This window comes from Gorilla gorilla, chromosome 18, assembly GCF_029281585.2.
Source record: "Gorilla gorilla gorilla isolate KB3781 chromosome 18, NHGRI_mGorGor1-v2.1_pri, whole genome shotgun sequence".
Taxonomy (NCBI): domain Eukaryota; kingdom Metazoa; phylum Chordata; class Mammalia; order Primates; family Hominidae; genus Gorilla; species Gorilla gorilla.
The window spans coordinates 23,035,122-23,056,831 of record NC_073242.2 but is presented as its reverse complement, the minus strand read 5'-3'; the positions used below and the strand labels follow the sequence as shown (position 1 = coordinate 23,056,831).

Below are 21,710 nucleotides of genomic sequence, written 5' to 3'. Positions count from 1 at the left end.
AGATTTCTCAGCCGCAACACCAAAAGCATGATCCATAAAAAAAAGGTGATAAGGAACTTAACAAACTTTAAAAGGTCTGCACCTCAAAACACATCATTAAGAAAATAATTAGGCCAGGCTCGGTGACTCACGCCTGTAATCCCAACACTTTGGGAGGCCGAGGCGGGCGGATCACCTGAGGTTGGGAGTTTGAGGCCAGCCTGGCCAACGTGGTGAAACCCCGTCTCTACTAATAATACAAAAAGTAGCCGGGCGTGGTGGCACGCGCCTGTAATCCCAGCTACTCGGGAGGCTGAGGCAAGACACTCGCTTGAACCTGGGAGGCGGAGGTTGCAGTGAGCCGAGATCGCGTCACTTCGCTCCAACCTGGGCGACAGAGCAAGACTCCGTTTAAAAAAAAAGAAAAGAAAGAAAGAAAAAGAAATAGCCGGGCGTGTTGTCGCGCGCCTGTAGTCCCAGCTACTCTGGAGGCTGAGGTGGGAGGATCGCTGGAGCCCAGAAATTTGAGGCTGCAGTGAGCTGAGATCGTTCAATTGCCCAGGAATTTGAGGCTGCACTGAGCAGAGATCGTTCAGTTGCACTCCATTGCTGCCCACTGCGCTCCACTGTTGCCCAGGTTGTCCTTGAACTCCTGGCCTCAAGCGATTCTCCCGCGTCAGCTTCCTAAAGAGCTGGGATTACAGGCGCGAGCCACCGCGTAAATGCGCTAATGTATGTCAGGGCTTTATAGTAAGCATATAGTTTAGTCCTCGGCAAATGTTAGCAGACGTGGAATGTTTGTCGGTGCCGGGAGCTCTCAGTCCGGGGCGTTTCTCCCACACCCAGCTCTGCTCAGCGCTCCGGACGCCTGCTGTCGCTATGGTAACGGCCAACGACTTCCGGAAGAAGAACGGCGGGCGGCGAGGGTCATTCCCAGCCGCAACCTGAGTGGGCTGAGCGGGGAAGCGTAAAGGGGCAAGTTACCCGTCCTGGCGTTTCTGGGGTTCGCCTCGGAGGCTAGCCTCGGTGCTCTCGCAGGCTCGCTCGCTTCTGCATCCCCTTTGCCGCCCGGAGCCAACTCTTAAGTTCTGGACGCCAGGCCTGAGGCAGTTCCGCCATGGACTTCTCCAAGTTCCTGGCAGACGACTTCGACGTGAAGGAGTGGATCAATGCGGCCTTCAGGGCCGGCTCCAAGGAGGCGGCGTCCGGGAAGGCGGATGGCCACGCAGCCACCCTGGTGATGAAGCTGCAGCTGTTCATCCAAGAGGTGAACCACGCCGTGGAGGGTGAGCCGCTGGGGGCCCTGGCCGCGGGACCCTCCCCTGCTGTCGGCTGGGCAGAGGTCGCCGAACTTGCGTGAGGCACTCAGGTGGGCGGGGCACGCATGGACAGCAAATACCCTCGGCAAAAGAGCAAGCCCCGAACTCCTGATCACGTCAGCGGGAGTCTCAGCTGGGTGCCGGGCTGTCTTGAACACTTGCTAATTTTGGGTGTTGTTTTTCCTCCTCTGGCTGGGCTATAAGTTTCCTTTTTCTTTTCTTTCTTTCTCTTTTTTTCTTTTGAAACAGGGTCTCTCTCTGTTGCCCAGGCTACAGTGCAGTGGCTCGATCATAGCTCACTGCAGCCTCGAACTCCTGCACTCAAGCGATCCTCTCGCCTCTCGAGTCGCTAGGACTACAGGCGCGAGCCACCACGCCCCGCAAATTTTGTTAAAAAAAAAAAAAATTGTAGAGATGGGATCTCACTGTGTTGCCAGGCTGGTCTCAAATTCAAATTTCTGGGCATAATGGGTTTTCCAGTCTTGGCCTCCCAAAGTGCTGTGATTATACCTGTGAGCCACCACATCTGGCCTGAAGTTTCCTTTTGGAACTTAAAAGAGTGGATCTTATTGCAGTAGCTCTTCTCTAATTCAATAGCAGATCTCTGGGATTCCCTTTTTATTATTATCCATAGGTACTGGAAGACAAGATGGATCTTTTAAATGCTAGAAGTTTTAACCAGTTCTTAACATGTCTTTGTTGAGGCGCCTTCCAGAATATAAGATACAACAACTCCAGTTTCTGTTATAGTGACTTGAATCTCAGAGTCAAGAGCCCAGCGTCAAAGAAAATTGGCTTTGACTTTTTGTAATCTAGGAGCACGAGTCTGTGAGATGTTTATTCAAACAGTTAAAGAGCCGGTTTTGTACCAAACAATAAACTGTAAAAAGAAAAAAAAAGTGAATTTTGAGAGTATGAAAGAATAGCCAACGGATCCTTATATCTGGAAAAAAACGTATTATAGTATAGGTGTAAGAGAATGACACAGATCTGGAAAACATTGTTTTAGTGGATTTTATTTCAGCTGAGGAAGATAGGCTGGTCTCAGTGGAGACTTAAACCTTTTTTTTTTTTTTTTTGAGACAGGGTCTCATTCCTCATTCTGCTGCCCAAGCTGGAATGCAGTGATACCATCATAGTTCACTGCAGCCTCAAACTCTGGGTTCAAGCAGTCCGCTCGCCTCAGCCTCCCAAGTAACTGGAACTATAGGCATGTGCCACCATGCCTGGCTAATTAAAAAAAAAATTTTTTTTTTAGAGACAAGGTCGCACTATGTTGCCCAGGTTGATCTCAAATTTCTGACCTCAAGTGATCCTCCCATCTTGGCTTCCCAAAGCGCTAGGATTACTGGTGTGAGCCACCACGCCTGGCCTAAACCATTTTTTGAGGATAAGTTAAATTATAAAAAATAACATGCACTGGCAACCATTTCATGTAACTCCTCAACTTGACTTTTATTCACTGTGTGTTGATTCACTGTGTGTTGATTCAGTACATACTGCACACAAGTCTCTCTCCTAGGCTCAGATGGAAAGACCAAACAGACTGCTTCCACTGGGAGTGGATAGTCCAAGAGATGTTCCCATTTTTGTTTGTTTTTTTGTTTTTTTGAGACGAAGTCTCGCTCTTTCCCCCTGGCTGGAGTGCAGTGGCGCCATCTCAGCTCACTGCAACCTCCCCCTTCTGAGTTCAAGTTATTCTCCTGCCTCTACCTCCTGAGTAGCTGGGATTACAGGTGCGTGCCCCACCCCTGGCTAATTTTTGTATTTTTAGTAGAGACAGGGTTTCATGATGTTGGCCAGGCTGATCTCGAACTCCTGACCTCAGGTGATCCACCCACCTCGGCCTCTCAAAGTGCTGGGATTACAGACATGAGCCACTGCGCCCGGCCAGATGTGCCCATTGTTTAAGAAAAGGTAGGGAGGGGGCTCTATTTCACTGCAGATTGTTTTCTTTCTTTCTTTTTTTTTTTTTGAGACAGGGTCTCACTTTGTCACCCAGGCTACAGTGCAGTGGTGTGATCAGTGCTCACTGCAGCTTCACCTCTCGGGCTCAAGGAATTCTCCTGCCTCAGCCTCCTGAATAACTGGGACCACAGACTTGTGCCACCATGCCAGAAGGCACAATTTTTTGATTTTTTGTAGAGATGGGGTCTCACTATGTTGTCCAGGCTGGTCTCAAACTCCTGAGCTCAGGCGATCCTCCAGCCTTTGCCTCCTAAAGCGCTGGGATTACAGGCGTGAGCCACTGCGCCCAGCCCTTATTCTTTATTGTACCTTGCATCTTTTACTAATTATTGAGCATCTACTATGCATGTGTCCAGAAATGGGCAGTGGGGAGGAAAAGTTTATCTTGCTCGAGCTTGCTGCCTGTGGGGAAGATAGAAACAGTAAATTACAATGAAGGATGGCTTTACTCAGAATAGAATCTGGAGTTGTGAGAACTGGCAGGAGGGTGCAGTTACGTCTTGTTTAGGAGAATCATAAAGCACTTGCCCTGTGTTAGACCTTGAAGGAAAACTTTGTAGGGCAAAGAGGAAAGGACATTAATAATAATATAATAGCAAATTGGCTGGGCGCAGTGGCTCATGCCTGTAATCTCAGCACTTTTGGAAGGCTGAGGCGAGAGAATCACCTGAGGTCAGGAGTTCCAGACCAGCCTGGCCAACATGGTGAAACCCCATCTCTACTAAAAATATAAAATTAGAGGTGGATGTGGTGACATGCGCTGTAGTCCCAGCTACTCGGGAGGCTGAGGCAGGAGAATTGCTTGAACCCAGGAGGCAGAAGTTGCAGTGAGCAGAGATCCCACCACTACAATCCAGCCTGGGTGACAGAGTGAGACTCTGTCTCAAAAATAATAATAATAATGATATAATAGCACATATATGAGGTTTGGTACATGTCAGACACTCTTTTTAGTGCTCTATATGTATTAACTAAGTGATTCTGAAACATGGGTTGCAATGCTTTCCTCGCCTCCCCTTATCCTTGTTCCTGCCCTCAGGAACAGGGAATATTTGGAAATTGGTGGGAGGTTTTTTTTTTTTTTTTGAGATGGAGTTTCAATCTTGTTGCCCAGGATGGAGTGCGATGGAGTGCAATGGCGTGATCGTGGCTCACTGCAACATCCGCCTCTCGGGTTCAAGCAATTCTCCTGCCTCAGCCTCCCGAGTAGCTGGGTGTACAGGCATGCGCCACCGTGCCTGGCTAATTTTGTATTTTTAGTAGAGATGGGTTTCTACATGATGGTCAGGCTGGTCTCGAGCTCCCAACCTCAGGTGATCCGCCTGCCTCGGCCTCCCAAAGTGCTGGGATTACAGGCATGAGCCATTGCGCCTGGACTGTGGGAGCTTTTTTATTTTATTTTATTTTATTTTATTTTTTTGAGACGGAGTCTCGCTCTGTCGCCCAGGCTGGAGGGCAGTGGCGTGATCTCGACGCACTGCAAGCTCTGCCTCCAGGGTTTACACCATTCTCCTGCCTCAGCCTCCCGAGTAGCTGGGACTACAGGCGCCCGCCACTACGCCCGGCTAATTTTTTGTATTTTTAGTAGAGACGGGGTTTCACCTTGTTAGCCAGGATGGTCTCGATCTCCTGACCTTGTGATCCACTCGCCTCGGCCTCCCAAAGTGCTGGGATTATAGGCGTGAGCCACTGCGCCTGGCTGTGGGAGCTTTTTTAGTTGTTGCATTAGAGGGATGACATTCAGTGGCATTCAGACATAAGACATTCAGTGGGAGGACCCAGTGATGCTTAATGTCCTGCAGTGCTTGGTACAATCCTGCACAATGAAGAATTGTCCTGGCCTAAATGCGAATAGTACCTGCTTTTGGGCATGGTTATCAAATTTAAACCTGACAGTTATCCTTAGAGGTAGGCACAGTTATGTCCACTATAGACTTGTAGAAACTGAGGTTGAGAGAAGTTAAGTAACTTGCTCAGCATCATGTTCCTAATGAATGGGGAGCCTGGACTGAACCCAGACAGTTGGCTCCAGAGCCCAGGCCCTTAACCATTATATTTCACTACTTCCTTGGTATTAAAGAGAGAGAGAGAGTAACATATGCACAGGAGTGTGGCTATAAGAAGGCGTAGTCCAGGGAAAGGTGAGAAGTTCAAACAGAGCTGCATGAATAATATCAATAAACAGTCTGGGTGTGATCTCAATGCTTTGGGAAGCTGAAGTGGGAGGATTGCTCGAGGCCAGGAGTTCCAGACCAGCAGTTCCAGACCGGCCTAGACAACACAGCAAAACCCTATCTCTACAAAAAATTAAAAAACTAGCCAGCATGGTGGTTCATGCTTGTAGTCCAGCTACTCGGAAGGATTGCTTGAGCCTAGAAGTTCGAGGCAGCAGTGAGCTAGGATTGCACCACTGCACTCCAATGTGGGGGACAGAGTGAGACAAGATAATTAGTAGTGTTATTATTAGAGAATCACACTTTTGTAGGGGAAATGTAACTGAAGATGAGGCAGGTAAATAGATCGGGATCAGCCTGCGAAAGACCTTTCTGGCCAGCCTTAGGAGTTTGGCTTTTATCCCTTAGGCAGCAGGTAGCCTTCATAGGTTTAAAGCTTCATTTATTTTTATGCAAGATGAGACAAGGGCCCAAGTCTGCGATGAGGAAAGGTGATTGTAGCCGTTCAAGCACATGTTGAGGACCCCAAATTGGAGGACCAATTTCTCCATTTAGTCAGTCAACAAATATTTATTGGGCACAAACTCTTTTCTAGGTTCTAAAAATACACTGTTGAACAAGACCCAGTGTTGGATTGGAGAGGTCCACAGGGGCCACGTTATGCAGGGATTTTATTTTTATTTTTATTTATTTATTTATTTATTTATTTTTGAGATGGAGTCTCACTCTGTCGCCAGGCTGGAGTGCAGTGGTGTAATCTCAACTCACTGCAACCTCCGCCTCCCAGGTTCAAGTGATTCTCCTGCCTCAGCCTCCCGAGTAGCTGAGGCTACAGGCACACACCACCACACCCAGCTAATTTTTGTATTTTTGGTAGAGACAGGGTTTCACCACGTTGGCCAGGCTGGTCTTGATCTCTTGACCTCGTGATCCGCCTGCCTCGGCCTCCCAAAGTGCTGGGATTACAGGCATGAGCCACCACGCCTGGCCAGGCATTTTATTTTATTTCTTTATTTTTAAGAAACAGGGTCTTGCTCTGTCACCCAGGTTACAGTGCTATGCAGGGATTTCAGTGTCACATTAAAGAGTTTGATTTTAAGGCCGGGTGCGGTGGCTTATGCCTGTAATCCCAGCACTTTGGGAGGCTGAGGTGGGTGGATCACCTGAGACCAGGAGTTTGAGACTAGCCTGACCTACACAGCAAAACCCCGTCTCTACTAAAAATATAAAAATTAGCCGGGCATGGTGGTGCACAACTGTAATCCCAGCTACTTGGGAGGCTGAGGCAGGAGATCACTTGAACCTGGGAGGCAGAGGTTCCAGTGAGCTGAAATTGTGCCACTGCACTCCAGTCTGGGTGACCGAGGGAGACTCTGTCTCAATAAATAAATAAATAGAGTGTGAATTTAATTTAAAAATAAGGCATTGTAGGATTTTTAAGCAGCGGAGTAACATGGTTCAGGAGGCTATTGCTGAGGTCCAGAAAAGAGATGATAGTGGCTTCAACTGGGGTGATGGCAGTGAAGATGATGAGTAATGGGTATATTTAAGATATTTTTAGGCTTGGCATTGTGGATCACACTTGTAATCCCAGCATTTTGGGAGGCCTAGCCAGGCAGGTCCCTTGAGCCCAGGAGTTTGAGACCAGCCTGGGCAACATGGTGAAACTCTGTCTCTACAAAATATATAAAAATTATTCAGTCCTGGTGGTGTGTGCCTGTAGTCCCAGCTACTTGAGAGGCTGAGGTGGCAGGATCACCTGAGACCAGGAGGTTGAGGTTGCAGTGAGCTGTGATTTCACCACTGCACTCCAGTCTGGGCAACCGAGTGAGACCCTGTCTCAAAAATAATTTTAAAATAGGCCGGGCGTGGTGGCTCATGCCTGTATTCCCAGCACTTTGGGAGCCCAAGGCGGGTGGATCACCTGAGGTCGGGGGTTCAAGACCAGCCTGGCCAACATGGTGAAACCCCGTCTCTACTGAAAATACAAAAAATTAGCCAGGCAGGTGGCGGGCGCCTATAAACCCAGCTACTCAGGAGGCTGAGGCAGGAGAATCACTTGAACCTGGGAGGCAGAGGTTGCAGTGAGCCGAGATTGCGCCACTGCACTCCAGCCTGGGTGACAGAGCGAAACTCTGTATCAAAAAAAAAAAAAAAAAGACCATGGAAAGCAGGCATTGGGGCCAGACCCATCTGAGGCTTAGTTTTAGCTCTGTAAGATCTTGGGCAAGTTACTTTAACCTCTCTGCGTTTTCTTATCAGTAGGAGGTGGCTGCTAATGACCGCTGTGGACATTAAGTAATACGATGTATGCAAAGCTCCTGGGGCACGCCTCCTTGCAAATGGAGTTATGATTTCACTGGTGGTGGCAAGTTGGTGTTGGGACAGGTTGATTGTTGATTCTTTGTGATATCAAAGGCCCTTTCCCATCAGTCTGGGGACATGATCCCGGCAGGGGCCACCTCACTGCCCATCTCCTCTCCTGCCCCATATTTTCTGCAGGCTCCAAAAACAGTTTGGTTGGTCGTGCATTTCCTTTCTGTTGTCTGATTTGTTTCCTGTATTTTACTGGTGGCTGGCCCAACTTTCACCTTTTGTGGCTATTGCTGTTGTTGGTTTTTTTTTTTTTTTAACTACAGAAACAAGTCACCAAGCTCTCCAGAACATGCCCAAAGTGCTCCGTGATGTTGAAGCCCTAAAACAGGAGGCATCTTTCCTGAAAGAACAGATGATTCTTGTCAAGGAGGACATTAAAAAATTTGAACAGGACACATCTCAATCCATGCAGGTATTTTGGCTCCTGTTGTAAATGGTGATTCTTGCTTTGGGAAGGTGGTCACTCTCGTAAGGGCTTTAGAACAGCACGGTGTTTTGGGAGGCCAACCATCACTCAAGATTCTGCCCAGCACTCCAGCTATTCTCTTTTTTTTTGAGACAGAGTGTCGCTCTGTAGCTGGAGTGCAGGCTGCAGTACAGTGGCGTGATCTCAGCTCATGGCAACTTCCACCTCCCAGGTTCAAGTGATTCTCATGCCTCAGCCTTCTGAGTAGCTGGGATCACAGACGTGCAACACCATGCCCGGCTGATTTTTGTATTTTTAGTAGAGACAGGGTTTCACCATGTTGCCCAGGCTGGTCTGGAACTCCTGGTCTCAAGTGATCCTCCCATCTTGGCCTCCCAAAGTGCTGGGATTACAGGCGTGAGCCACTGTGCCTGGCTCCCCGAAACTATGCTTTTGCTTGGGTCTTTCAGCTGGTTCATCTTTTCAGCACTGCTGAATAAATTTAGCCAGATGATTGGTGTTTTGGGAGACAGAAGCTCCCTAAAGACAGGAGCAAGCCACCATACTTACATTTCAAGTCCCTGGTGGCAGACGGAGAAAATGGACCTACCCCTTCATTTTTCACCCCTCACGCCTCTTTCAGGTGTTGGTAGAAATTGACCAAGTGAAGTCCAGAATGCAACTTGCTGCCGAATCTCTTCAGGAAGCAGATAAGTGGAGCACGTTGAGCGCTGATATTGAGGAGACATTTAAGACTCAGGTAGGTTTCTTGTTTGGGGGATGTTATGAAAGGTATTTAAGCAAGAACTTGAGGTTTGGAGAAAGCAGAAGAGATACAAAGTTGATAGCCAATAGCAGCATTCAGAAACCTTCAGACTCAGGGTGGGGAAGATCTGAAGCTGCTCGGTGTGTTTCCAGCCTCTTTAGCTTGCACCCTCTGTGTGACTGAAGCCTCTTAGTCACAGAATGAGTTCAAGAGAAGCCTCGATAAAGATGTACAGGCACCAGGCACTGTGGCTCATACCTGAAATCCCAGCTCTTTGGGATGCTGAGGTGGGAGGATCACTTGAGGCCAGGAGTTTGAGACCAGCCTGGGCAACATAATGAGACCCCCATCTCTACAAAAAAATTAAAAAATTAGCCAGGTGTGGTGCTGCACATTTGTAGTTCCAGCTACTCAGGAGGCTGAGGTGGGAGGATCTCTTGAGCCCAGGAGTTGAAGGCTACAGTAAACTATGATCATACCACTATGCTGAGGGACAGAGCAAGACCCTGTCTCAAAAAAAAAAAAAAAAAAAAAAAAGAAGAAAAGAAAAACCAGCACAAGCAGAGAAGGTTGGGGGTAAATAGACGAGAGGGTGGAACATGGGGAGAGGGGAGCCTTATATACCTTGGGGACTTGGTGGGTTATTGACCCCTTCTGAGGCTGCAAAGTGTGGAAAATAGTAACATTTTCCACCTGGGATGTAAGGATGAAGTGAGATGATATCTTATGAAGAACTCTTACTCAATTGTAAAGCAAAATGAATGATTTATCAGTCAATTTTTAAAAAAAGTTACAAATGCACATAGGAACAAATTTATTACACAGGAATAAACTGCAAAAAATAAGGTTTTTTCCTAACCCTGACCCCCATCTTAGTCCTCTAATTTTTCCTTTTTTTTTTTTCTTTTGAAACAGAGTCTCATTCTGAAGCCCAGGCTGGAGTACAGTGGCATGATACCTCCACTTCCTGGGTTCAAGTGATTCTCCTGTCTCAGCCTCCCGAGTACCTGGGATTATAGGCGCACACTACCATACCCGGCTAATTTTTGTATTTTTAGTAGAGATGGGATTTCACCATGTTGGCCAGGCTGGTCTTGAACTACTGACCTCAGGTGATCTGCCCTCCTCGGCCTCACAAAGTGCAGGGATTACAGGCGTGAGTCACCATGCCCGGCCAGGGGCTAATTTTTCTTGTACGGACAAGCCCTGTTATCAACTTTATGCCCATCCTTCCAGATATGCACATACATATTTATGTTCCCTGCCCCTTTTTTTCCTTACAAAGCTCATTGTGAACACTGCTTTTCACTTTATTTTTTCACTCAACAATCTATCTTTTATTTATTTATTTATTGAGACAGAGTCTTGCTCTGTTGCCTAGGCCGGAGTCCAGTGGCATGATCTCAGCTCACTGCAAACCTCTGCCTCCTCGGTTCAAGTGATTCTCCTGCCTCAGCCTCCCGAGTAGCTGGGATTACAGGTGGACGCCACCATGCCTGGCTAATTTTTGTATTTTTAGTAGAGATGGTTTCACCATGTTGGCCAGGCTGGTCGCAAACTCCTGACCTCAGGTGATCCTTCAGCCTTGGCCTCCCAAAGTGCTGGGATTACAGGGGCGTGAGCTCACCCTGCCCGGCTGCCTGACCAATTTCTTAAAATGTTTTGTAAAGACAAGGTCTTGCTATATTGGTCAGGCTGGTCTTGAACTCCTGGCCTCATGCAATCCTCCTGCCTCAGCCTCTGAAAATGGTGAGATTTATAGGTATAAGCCATTGTGCCCAGCCTGGATGTGAATATTTTTAAAACTCTTAGCACATATTGCTAAATTGCCTTCCAGAAAGACAGTATAAATTTAAATTTATGATACCAGATTGTCTTTTTTTCTTTGTACCCTCACCAACAATAGCTATTATAATTTTTCAAACACTTTTCCAATTTGTTAGGAGGAAAATGACACTTTCTTGTTTTAATTTAATTTACATTTATTTGAGTACAGGTTTTTTTTTTTTTTTTGAGACAGGGTCTTTCTCTGTTGCCCAGGCTGGAGTGCAGTGGTGCGATCTTGGCTAACTGCAGTCTCCACCTTCCAGGCTCAAGTGATCCTCCTGCCTTAGCTTCCTGAGTAGCTGGGACTACAGGTGCGCATGACCACACTCAGCTAATTTTTACTGTTTGTAGAGACTGGATCTTGCCATGTTAACCAGGCTGGTCTTGAACTCCTGACTTCAAGGGATCCTCCTGCCTCAATCTCTCAAAGTGCTGGGATTACAGGCATGAACCACCACGATGCCCAGCCCCATTTTCGTACTTGATGAGTTGCCTTTTCATGTATTTTATCTATTCCCAATTGAGGCAGTAGGGATCATTTAAAATAAATATTCTCTATTCTGGTCTTTTCTAGGACATAGCTGTGATTTCTGCCAAGCTAACAGGTATGCAGAACAGCTTAATGATGCTTGTTGATACACCAGACTACTCAGAAAAGTGTGTGCACTTGGAGGCACTGAAGAACAGGCTGGAGGCCCTAGCCAGTCCGCAGATTGTAGCGGCGTTCACCTCTCAGGCTGTAGGTGAGTGCTAGCTGCTTCTCATCTCTGTGTATATCTCTCTATAAAGATAAGGCCTTGTAAGTCTTCAGTTTTTAGAATGTCTTAGTGGTGATTGAATTATATAGATTAGAAGGAACTCTGTAATTTTTTTTTTTTTTTTTTTTTTGAGACGGAGTCTTTCTCTGTCACCGAGGCTGGAGTGTAGTGGCGCAATCTTGGCTTACTGCAACCTCCGCCTCCTGGGTTCAAGTGATTCTGCTGCCTCAGCCTCCCGAGTAGCTGGGATTACAGGCGTGTGCCACCACGCCCAGGTAATTTTTGTATTTTGAATAGAAACGGGCTTTCATCATGTTGGCCGGGCTGGTCTCGAACTCCTGACCTCAGGTGATCCGCTCGCCTCGGCCTCCCAAAGTGCTGGGATTAACAGACATGAGCCACCGCACCCGGCCAGGAGTGTCTTTCTATTGCTTTTATGTGTAGAAAGCAATAACTGCTTTTGGAATTCTTGGGTCACACACTTTCTCCTTCAGAATTCTTCATTGTCTTCTGCCATCTATATTTATTTTTCTTTTCCCGCAGAATGTCTCACAAAACAGCCAAATATACTTCTGTAAAGACAAAAGGTGAAATGCTACTTCTGTGAATTCTGTCTTCTAGTGCGAATGCATTTCCCTCTATATTCTGATAAGTATGAGATTGGCCTGCTGCTTCTTCCTATTATTTTTTTTTGTATGTAGCTTGTTTCTTTTCCCTGAATAGTTATAACAGGGACTGACAAACATTTCCTGTAAAGGGCCAGATCATAAATATTAGGATTTGGCGGCCTTGTGGTCTCTCTCACAGATACCTCTGCAGTTGTGGCACAAAAGCCCACTCATAAATGGATGGGCTTTGCTGTGTGCCAGTAAATTTTTTTTGTTTTTTTAAAACGAAGTCTCGCTGTGTTCCCCATGCTGGAGTGCAGTGGCGTGACCTCCGCTCAATGCAGCCTCTGCCTCCCAGGCTCAAGCGATTCTCCTGTCTCAGTCTCCCGAGTAGCTGGGATTACAGACGTGCGGCACCACACCTGGCTAATTTTTATATTTTCAGAAGAGATGGGCTTTCACCATGTCGTCCAGGCTGGTCTTGAACTCCTGATCTCAAGTGATCTGCCCACCTCGGTCTCCCAAAGTGTTGGGATTAGAGGCGCGAGCCACCATGCCTGACCAAGTAAAACTTTATTTACAAAAACAGATGGCAGTTTGGCCTGCTGGCCCATAGTTTGCCAAATTATGGCTTATAAGATTCTTTTACCTTGTAGTTTAGTAACTTCTCTAGGTTCTTTTTCAGTTTTGAAAATTTTTAACTTTTCCAGGACCCAGCATCAGCCCTTTTCACCTACCAATTCATATCTTCATTTATAGAAGATCACCTTCCTTAAAAATTTTTTTTTTCTGTTTTATTTGTTCTCTTTTCTGTCTTTGAGAACATCAACTATCTGTTCATTAGCTCTCCTTTTTCCCTCTCCATATATATCATATTTTCTCTGGTCTCTTTTGGATGTTTGCCTGCTCCCTCTCAGTCCCCTCCTGCCATGTGTGGTTTTTCTAAAGCTTGTTTTTCATTTGGCTGTTGGGGTTTTCTGAAGTATCTGTTCCGGAGCATATATGCAGGGCAGCGTGAATCCATGACTCTGCTTTGCAGTCCTCAGACTTCACCCAAATAAACTCTCTACTTATTTAAAAAAATAAAGTATCTGTTCTTGGCCGGGTGCAGTGGCTCATGCCTGTAATCCCAGCACTTTGGGAGGTCAAGGCGGGAGGATCGCCTGAGCCCAGGTGTTTGAGACAAGCCTAGGTATCATAGCAAGACCCCGTCTCTACAAAAAATAAAAAATTAGCTAGGCATGGTAGCGCACGCTTGTAGTCTCAGCTGCTCAGGAGGTTGGGGCAGAAGGATCGCTTGAGCCCAGGAGTGACAGAGTGAGACCTTGTCTCAAAAAAAAAAAATAGGTTTTGTTTTCTTTGTTCTTCTAATTAATTTTTAATTTTTGTTATGTCATGATTTACTTCCTAATTTTTTTCCTTAGCTCTGCCAACCTCCCTTTGTATCTCATTGTAATACCTTAGATTCTTTTTTTTTTTTTTTTGAGATAGAGTCTCATTCTGTCACCCAGGGTGGAGTGCAGTGGCATGATCTCTGCCTCCTGGGTTCAAGCGATTCTCCTGCCTTACCTCCCAAGTAGCTGGGATTACAGACATGCGCTACCACACCTGGCTAATTTTTTGTATTTTTAGTGGAGATGGGGTTTCGCCATGTTGGCCAGGCTGGTCTTGAACTCCTGACCTCAGGTGATCTGCCTGCCTTGGCCTCCCAAAGTGCATGTATTACAGGCGTGAGCCACCGTGCCCAGCCTATTTTTTTTTTTTTTTTTTATAGATGGGGTCTTGCTATATTGCTCAGGTTGGTCTTGAACTCCTGTCCTAAAGTGATCCTCACACCTCAGCCTCCTGAAGCCTTAGGTCCTGTTAAAGAAAGGACATGTAATTTCTTTGAGAGTGTGAAGCAATTATTGCCTAAAATTTTCTTCTCTTTCTTAGGGAAAATCTTTGGAAGTGTTCTTTTTTAGAAAAAAATTTAAAAAATTGTGGCAAAATGCGTGTAACAAAATCTACCATTTTAATAATTTTTAAGTGTGCATTTCAGTGGCATTAAGTACATTCACGTTGCTGTGCAAACATCACCACCATCCATCTCCAGAACCTTTTTCATCTTTCTGAACTGAAATTTCATACGCATTAAACAGCAACTGTCCATTCCTCCTACCCTCACCTGCCAGCAATCATCATTCTACTTTTGTCCCTATGAATTTGACTACTCGACATGCCTCCTATAAATGGATTCACATAGTATTTTTCCTTTTATGGCTTAGCATAACATCTTCAAGGCTCATCCATGGTGTAGCATGTGTCGAAATTTCCTTTCTTAAGGCTGAATAATATTCCATCTCATATATTACCACATTTTCTCTATCTATTCATCTGTTGATGGACATTTAGGTTATTTCTACCTTTTGGCTATTGTGAAGAATGCTAGAATGATCATGGGTGTACAAGTGTCTGTTTGAGTTCCAGCTTTCAATTCCTTTAGGGATCTACTCAGAAGTGGAATTGCTGGATCATATGCTTATCTTTTTTTTTTTTTGGAGACACAGTTTAACTCTGTTGCCCAGGCTGGAGTGCAGTGGCATGATCTCGGCTCACTGTGACCTCTGCCACCCAGATTCAAGCGATTCTTGTGCCTCAGCCTCCCGAGTAGCTGGGATTAAAGGTGCGCACCGCCACACCCAGCTAATTTTTGTATGTTTAGTAGAGATGGGGTTTCACCATGTTGGCCAGGCTGGTCTCGAACTCCTGGCCTCAAGTGATCCGCCCGTCTTGGCCTTCCAAAGTGCTGGGATTACAGGAGTGAGCCACCACACCCGGCCGTATGGTAATCTGATGTTTAATTTTTTGAGGAACTGTTATACTGTTCTCCATAGTGGCTGCACCATTTTACACTACCACCAGCAATGCACAAGGGTTCCAATTTCTCCACACCTTTCTAACCCTTGTCATTTTTTGTTTTCTTTGGGATTATAGCCATACTAATGAGTATGAAATGGTATCTTATGGTTTTGATTTTCATTCCTCTAATGATTAATGATATTGAGTGTATTTTCATTTGCTTATTGACTATTTGTATATTCCTGGAAAAATGTCTATTCAAATCCTTTCCCCATTTTTGTTTTGTTTTGTTGTTTTTTGAGACAGGGCCTTGCACTGTCACCCAGGCTGGAATGCAGTGGTACAATCATGGCTCACCACAGCCTTGATCTCCCAAGCTCAAGTGATCCTCCCACGGCAGCCTCCCAAGTAGCTGGGACTACAGGTGTGCACTACCACGCCCAGCTAATTTTTTGTTTTTTGTAGAGATAGGGTCTTGCTATGCTGCTCAGGCTGGTCTTAGACTCCTGGACTCAAACAATCCTCCCTCCTCAGCCTCTCAAAGTCCTGAGATTAAAGGCATGGGCCAGGGTGCCTGGCCCTTTACCCAATTTTATATTGGGTTATTTGGTTTTTTGCTGGTGAGTTGTAGAAATTCTTCATATATTCTGGATATTATTCTTTTATTGAATATATCTTGCAAATATTTTCTCCCATTCCATGGATTGTCTTTTCATTCTATTATTGATGAAATCTTTTGATGCCCAAGTTTTTAATTTTTTTTTTTTTTTTTTTTTTTTTGAGACGGAGTCTTGCTCTGTCTCCAGGCTGGAGTGCAGTGGCTTGATCTCGGCTCACTGCAACCTCTGCCTCCCGGGTTCAAGCGATTCTCCTGCCTCAGCTTCCCGAGTAGCTGGGACTACAGGCGTGTGCCACCACGCCCAACTAATTTTTGTATTTTTAGTAGAGATGGAGTTTCACCGTGTTGGCCAGGATGGTCTCAATCTCTTGACCTCGTGATCCACCCGCCTCAGCCTCACCAGGTGCTGGGATTACAGGTGTGAGCCACTGTGCCCGGCCCCAAGTTTTTAATTTTGTTGTAGTCTAATTTATTGAGTGCATAGGTACCGTGGTGGAGTTTTCTTTATTTCTGCTGATTCATGTTTGTGTGTGATAGTGCTTTTGTTCTGGGCCTGGTATTTACTGAAAAATAGTGGAATTTGTTTGGAAGCCCCTCCTTGTTTAAGAGCGCTTTCGTTTAGCCCTTGATTGAAAGTTTATATTCTCCGCTGTGCTCTTCAGTTAGCTAGAGAGAATGGCCTCAGTACTCATCTCCAGCCCTGTAATTCCCTCTCTTCCCCATTTGTTAATTCTTTATTTTGAGTCTTTTCTTCATTCACAGAATTCTAAGGCTGGAGCTGGGGGGTTGGAAAGTTGCCATCTAGGAGCTTCGTTCCTCACATTCTCTTGTGAATTTGTGGCTACTACAGAGCTCACTTTTCTGGTTGGGGTTACATCCAGTTCTGTGGGGTTGGGGAAGTGGGAGCAGGGATGGAGAGGTGGTGGCTCCATGCATTTAAGGTTTTTTGTTTGTTTCCTTCTGAGTGAGCTGGCTACTGGGAGCTGGTGTTGGATTTGAGTGATGCCTGGTGGTTCAGCATCATGGGTTTGGTTTTGGAGATAAGCAGTTTTTGACAGCTTTTGTGCACAAATTTGAATCAGGCTTGACTCTAGGCAGGACATGGATTCAGAAGGCGAAAATGGCGCTTTTGAGCCCCATAGGCCACCTCCTCTGCTGGGCCGCAGTGGAAACAGCCCTCCCTCCCATGCCTGGCCCAAGCCCCCTTGGCCCCCAGTCTTTGGCCCTTTGTACTGTTCTGCGCCACCCTTAGCGCCCAGACTTTTACCAGCTTCCCCACCCATTGTGGCCCAAAGTGATTGGATATCTAGTTGGGATTCTCTGAAATATGTAGTACAGATATTTTCCTGGCTTCAACGCAGATAAGACAATGTTTTCTTTTGGTGATTAATCTTAATTTTGGCGAGTATCAGGAAGGGTTCCCCCGCCCCACAGGTAATGTGCTGTTTATAATCAGCCATGTTTCCTGGAAGGCTGAGGTAGTTCTTTATCTAACAGTTTTTACTTTTTATTTTTTTTGAGACAGAGTCTACACTCTGTTGCCCAGGCTGGACTGCAGTGGTGTGATCTCGGTTCACAGCAACCTCCAGCTCTTGGGTTCAAGCGCCTCAGCTTCTGGAGTAGCTGGGATTACAGGCATGCACCACCACACCTGGTTAATTTTTTATATTTTTAGTAGAGACGGGGTTTCACCATATTGGCCAGGCTGGTCTCGAGCTCCTGACCCCAGGTGATCCACCCACTTCAGCCTCCCAGAGTACTGGGATTATAGTCATGAGCCACCTCACCCGGCCTAGCTAACAGTTTTTAAAGGGAATTCTCTGATAAATTTGTTCATCCCCAACATGTTCCCCTTTTCCATCTCCTAAAATGACAATGTGGGTATAGCCAAGTATACATGCCCAGTTCATTTTATATAACCAATGAATTCAGCTGATACACTGAAGCAACTTTTTATAGAATTATTTTAATTAATTTTTTTGCTTCTCACTGGTCAAACCCAATTTATAGAATTTTGTTTTTTGAGCTAGAATCTCGCTCTGTCACTCAGGCTGAAGTGCAGTGATGTGATCACAGTTCACTGCAGCCTTGTCCTCCCAGGCTCAAGTGATACTCCCAGCTCAGCCTCCTGGGGTTTACAGGTGCACACCATGCCCAGCTAATTTTTTCTATTTTTTGTAGAGGGGTCCTGTGTTGCCTAGGACATTTTTGAACTCCTGGGCTCAAACAGTCCTCCCACCTCAGCCTCCCAAAATGCTGGGATTACAGGTGTGAGCCACCACACCCGGCCTATGGAATAATTTTAAATGTAACAGGAAGATTCATTTATTTAAGTGTTCTTATGAAAATAATAAGCATTTTAAAGGCAAATGTTCGTTTTCTAACTCATGGATTTCTGCCCATTAAGTTCCACTGGCAGGTCTCCAGCGCTTAGCTGGGTGTCCCACAGCGGTTGCTGTTACAACATTTCCTTCTCAGCAGTTTATTGGGCTTCCCAGAAGTGAAGGGGAACAGAGCAAATATAAGAAGTTTGGAGACCTGTTAGCTCAAGGCTTTTTTTTCCCTTCTTTTGATATAGTTCTAAGGCTGTGGCATGTACATTTTGGCCAGAAGGGGGCAGACAGGAGCCAGAGGTGGCGCTGCTGTGCACACTATTCAGAGACTGCACTGAAACCCACCTTCCTGTCTGTCCAGCGGTGAGCCTGGAAGCAAGTGCTTTGCCCAGTCATTTCCTCTGCCCTTAGGGAAATATGTAAGAAAGTACTTGATATTAAGCCCATAACTTGGGTCTTAGAATCCATTGTTATGTGTGGAATGCTAATAGTTACCAAATTATTTGATTTTATGTTTTGTTTTTTTGTTTTGCTTTGTTTTAGAGGGAGTCTTGCTCTGTTGGCCAGGCTGGAGTGCAGTGGTGCGATCTTGGCTCACTGCAACCTCTGCCTCCCGGGTTCAACCAATTCTCCTGCCTCAGCCTCCCAAGGAGCTGGGATTACAGGTGTGCACCACCACACTCAGCTAATTTTTGTTTTTTTTTTTTTTAGTAGAGATGGGGTTTCACCATGTTGGCCAGGCTGGTCTCGAACTCCTGACCTCAGGTGATCCACCTGCCTTAGCCTCCCAAAGTGCTGGGATTACAGGCATGAGCTACCGCGACCGGCCCAAATTATTTACTTATTCCTCAAACCACCAGATATGTTGACATATAGCAGTTCAGTGTGTTTGCTTTTTTAAAGTTCCCATCTGGTATAATCGAAGTAGGAATTTTCAAAGACATAACTAACTTCTCAATATCATGTTAAAATATGAATTCTGTGAGGAACAGTGGGGAATACCTTGCAGTATCTGGTTTTCAAGTCATGCTTATTTTTCAAATTTATGATCCTCATGCATGAGTTAATTCAGTATCTAGGCAGGAACTTGTGAATACTAGCTTCCATATATCCACCTTCATCCTGGTGAGTTTTTTCTCATGTCTACACCAGAAAGGCTGGTAACAGTATACATACATTGTATGTTCTTTAGATCAGTCCAAAGTGTTTGTGAAGGTGTTTACTGAAATTGACCGGATGCCCCAGCTCCTGGCCTACTACTACAAGTGTCACAAGGTAAGAAGCTGTGCGCGATGACAGTTGTGCAGTTGTGGAATGCTCATAACTCTGGGTCACAGAATTGCAGGTTCATAATTCAGAAGGTAAGAACATATGTCTCCTTGCCCTCTGGCTGTTTTTCTCTTAGTTAGCCAATAGGGGGTGCTCTTGGTCTAGCATATGGATTTGTTTAATTGCCAGTTGGAAAAAGTTATCCGTTTTCATTCTGTTTTCTGTTTACAGCTGGATTCATTATAGACTTGAAACGTTGTTTTAATTTATTCTCATTTTTGTCTTTTAAGGGAGATTTATGTCTTAAGCTTTATTACACCCTCAGGAGGCAGTAAGAATTTCTCTTTTTTTCTTCAGAGAGAGGGTTTCACTATTTTGCCCAGCCTGGAGTGCAGTGACTATTCACAGATCCGATCATGGTGCACTACAGCCTTGAACTCCTGGGCTCCAGTGATCCGCCCGTCTCAGCCTTGTGAGGAGTTGGGACTACACGCGTGTGCCACTCCACCTGGCTTGGAATTTTATGTTTTCTAGGTTTGCTGAAGTTAGATTGCCAAAAAACTTGACAGCTTCCTGAACTGACCTTAATTCCTTCAAGTCCAGTGCTCTGTGTCTTTTAAGCAGTGATGTTAGGACATGAAGCTTAAACATACATGTCTGCCCGCTCTTGCCCCAACATCTATTCAGAAGAGTGATGGTGTGCCAAGTGGTTGCACATTACATGTTTTTAGGGCAGGATAAATGGAGAGGGGATCACATCCGCAGGGTGACAGATTAAAGCTGTGAATCAGTGCAGATAACTGCAAATGGTTTTTTTTTTCCTGCCTTTCTTTGAAGTGGATGGACCTCGCTGGGCTGCCCAGTGAGCCCATTGAGCAATCCGTGATTACGCTGGGTAGCAGGGCAGGGCAGTGTTCGCAGGCAACCTATGTTGACGTACCCAATAAGGTTCCCTTTGTTCTGTCTCTGCAGGTGCAGCTTTTAGCAGCCTGGCAAGAACTGTGTCAAAGTGACCTATCCCTGGACTGGCAGCTTACCGGACTCTATGACGCCTTGCTTGGTGCTTGGCACACACAAATCCAGTGGGCTACACAGGTAACAGCTCATTTTTGTTCTAGGGAGAACAGAGTCTGTGGTGACAAGGGAATGGGTGACTGCCTCGGGAGTGGCCACCCTCAACTGCAGAGCACAGCTCAAAGAACTTCCCCGTTTGTTGCTGTCATTCAAGGGGTTAAAAAATAACCAGTTAGGCCGGGTGCGGTGGCTCACACTTGTAATCACCACACTTTGGAAGGTCGAAGTGGGCGGATCGTTTGAGCCTAGGAGTTCGAGACCAGCCTGGCCAACACAGTGAAACCCCAACTCTACAAAAAATGCAAAAGTTAGCCAGGTGTGGTGGCACAATTACTAAGGAGACTGAGGCAGGAAGATTGCTTACGTCCAGGAGGTTGAGGCCACAGTGACTATGATCGCACCACTACACTTCAGCCTGGACAACAGAGCAAGCAAGACTCTGTCTCAAACAAACAAACAAACAACAACAAAAGAAAAAACGATAACCAGTTAAATGGTTTAAGTTTAAAAGATAAGCTTAGAAACCCACGTCAGTGAAATCTTTAGGTCTCCACTGAAACTCTTCTTACCACTCTTATCTATAACTTAAATAGGACCTAATGTGACAATGCCACCTGTTGTCCAGCAAGGGAGCCTGTGGAATTCCTGAAGGTCATTTTCTTCCCATCTAAAAGCAGGAGGCCCCTCGTCAGGTGGTGTTCGAATGAACAGGAATGTTTTTATCTTTACTTCAGGTAAAATTTACCTACCTGAAGTGAGTTTCCCTTGTTGTCATGATACACCAAGAAGTAGGGGAAGAGATAATTTTAAAGGTACCCGTTGACTAGGAGTGAGGAGAGACAGAGGAACTTTGTTTCAAGTGGCAACTATCCATCATTTACTTTCCTCAAGTCTCTAGGCATTTCCAGCCATAAAGGTTTTAAACCGTTGTTCTCTTGCCTTGAGACAGGAGCCACAGTAGAACCTCTTGTAAGCAGGGGAAGAGCCTGTCTTACTTTGCAGTAATGACTTACTGGGCCTGTTTCTAGTGTGGCTTATTTTATTTATTTTTTTCTTATTTATTTATTTATTTTCTCCAAACCCTTATGTTGAGGGCCGATTTTCAATAGCACTCAGATAGAGAGCTATTGAAATAGATTGCAGTGAGGGAGCTGCTCTGCTGTGTACGAAACCCCAACCTAGAAGCAGGTCATCTACGAGTGGTTTAGTGTCACGTTCCCCATATTTTATTTTTTACTATAGTTGTGAATCACTCTTCAGATGTTCATCAGTCATTTGCTGGAATGAACTTGACTAAGGTTGGAGAGAATTCCTTATACTGGGTCATGTCATTCAAGTTGTTGGTTAAAGCACTTTTCTCCATCCTTGTTCTTTTTCCTTGAACTAACCTAAT

General features: G+C 45.6%; 1 protein-coding gene and 1 long non-coding RNA gene across 2 annotated transcripts in view; one reads left to right on the top strand and one right to left on the bottom strand.

Annotated features, from left to right (window-relative positions):
- The first annotated feature begins 836 nt into the window (after window positions 1–836).
- Window positions 837–21,710, top strand: part of COG7 (component of oligomeric golgi complex 7) — a 64,422-nt gene continuing 43,548 nt past the window's right edge. Inside the window, exons 1-6 of the mRNA XM_004057352.5 lie at window positions 837–1,265; window positions 8,080–8,228; window positions 8,866–8,982; window positions 11,390–11,558; window positions 19,167–19,249; window positions 20,216–20,338. Of these exons, the coding sequence (XP_004057400.4) occupies window positions 1,097–1,265; window positions 8,080–8,228; window positions 8,866–8,982; window positions 11,390–11,558; window positions 19,167–19,249; window positions 20,216–20,338 (810 nt within the window). The 5' untranslated portion in view covers window positions 837–1,096. The remainder of the gene's footprint in view (window positions 1,266–8,079; window positions 8,229–8,865; window positions 8,983–11,389; window positions 11,559–19,166; window positions 19,250–20,215; window positions 20,339–21,710) is intronic.
- LOC129527599 (uncharacterized) overlaps window positions 11,558–21,710 on the bottom strand; it is a 34,096-nt gene continuing 23,943 nt past the window's right edge. Inside the window, exon 3 of the long non-coding RNA XR_010131513.1 lies at window positions 11,558–12,145. This is a non-coding gene — a long non-coding RNA (uncharacterized lncRNA). The remainder of the gene's footprint in view (window positions 12,146–21,710) is intronic.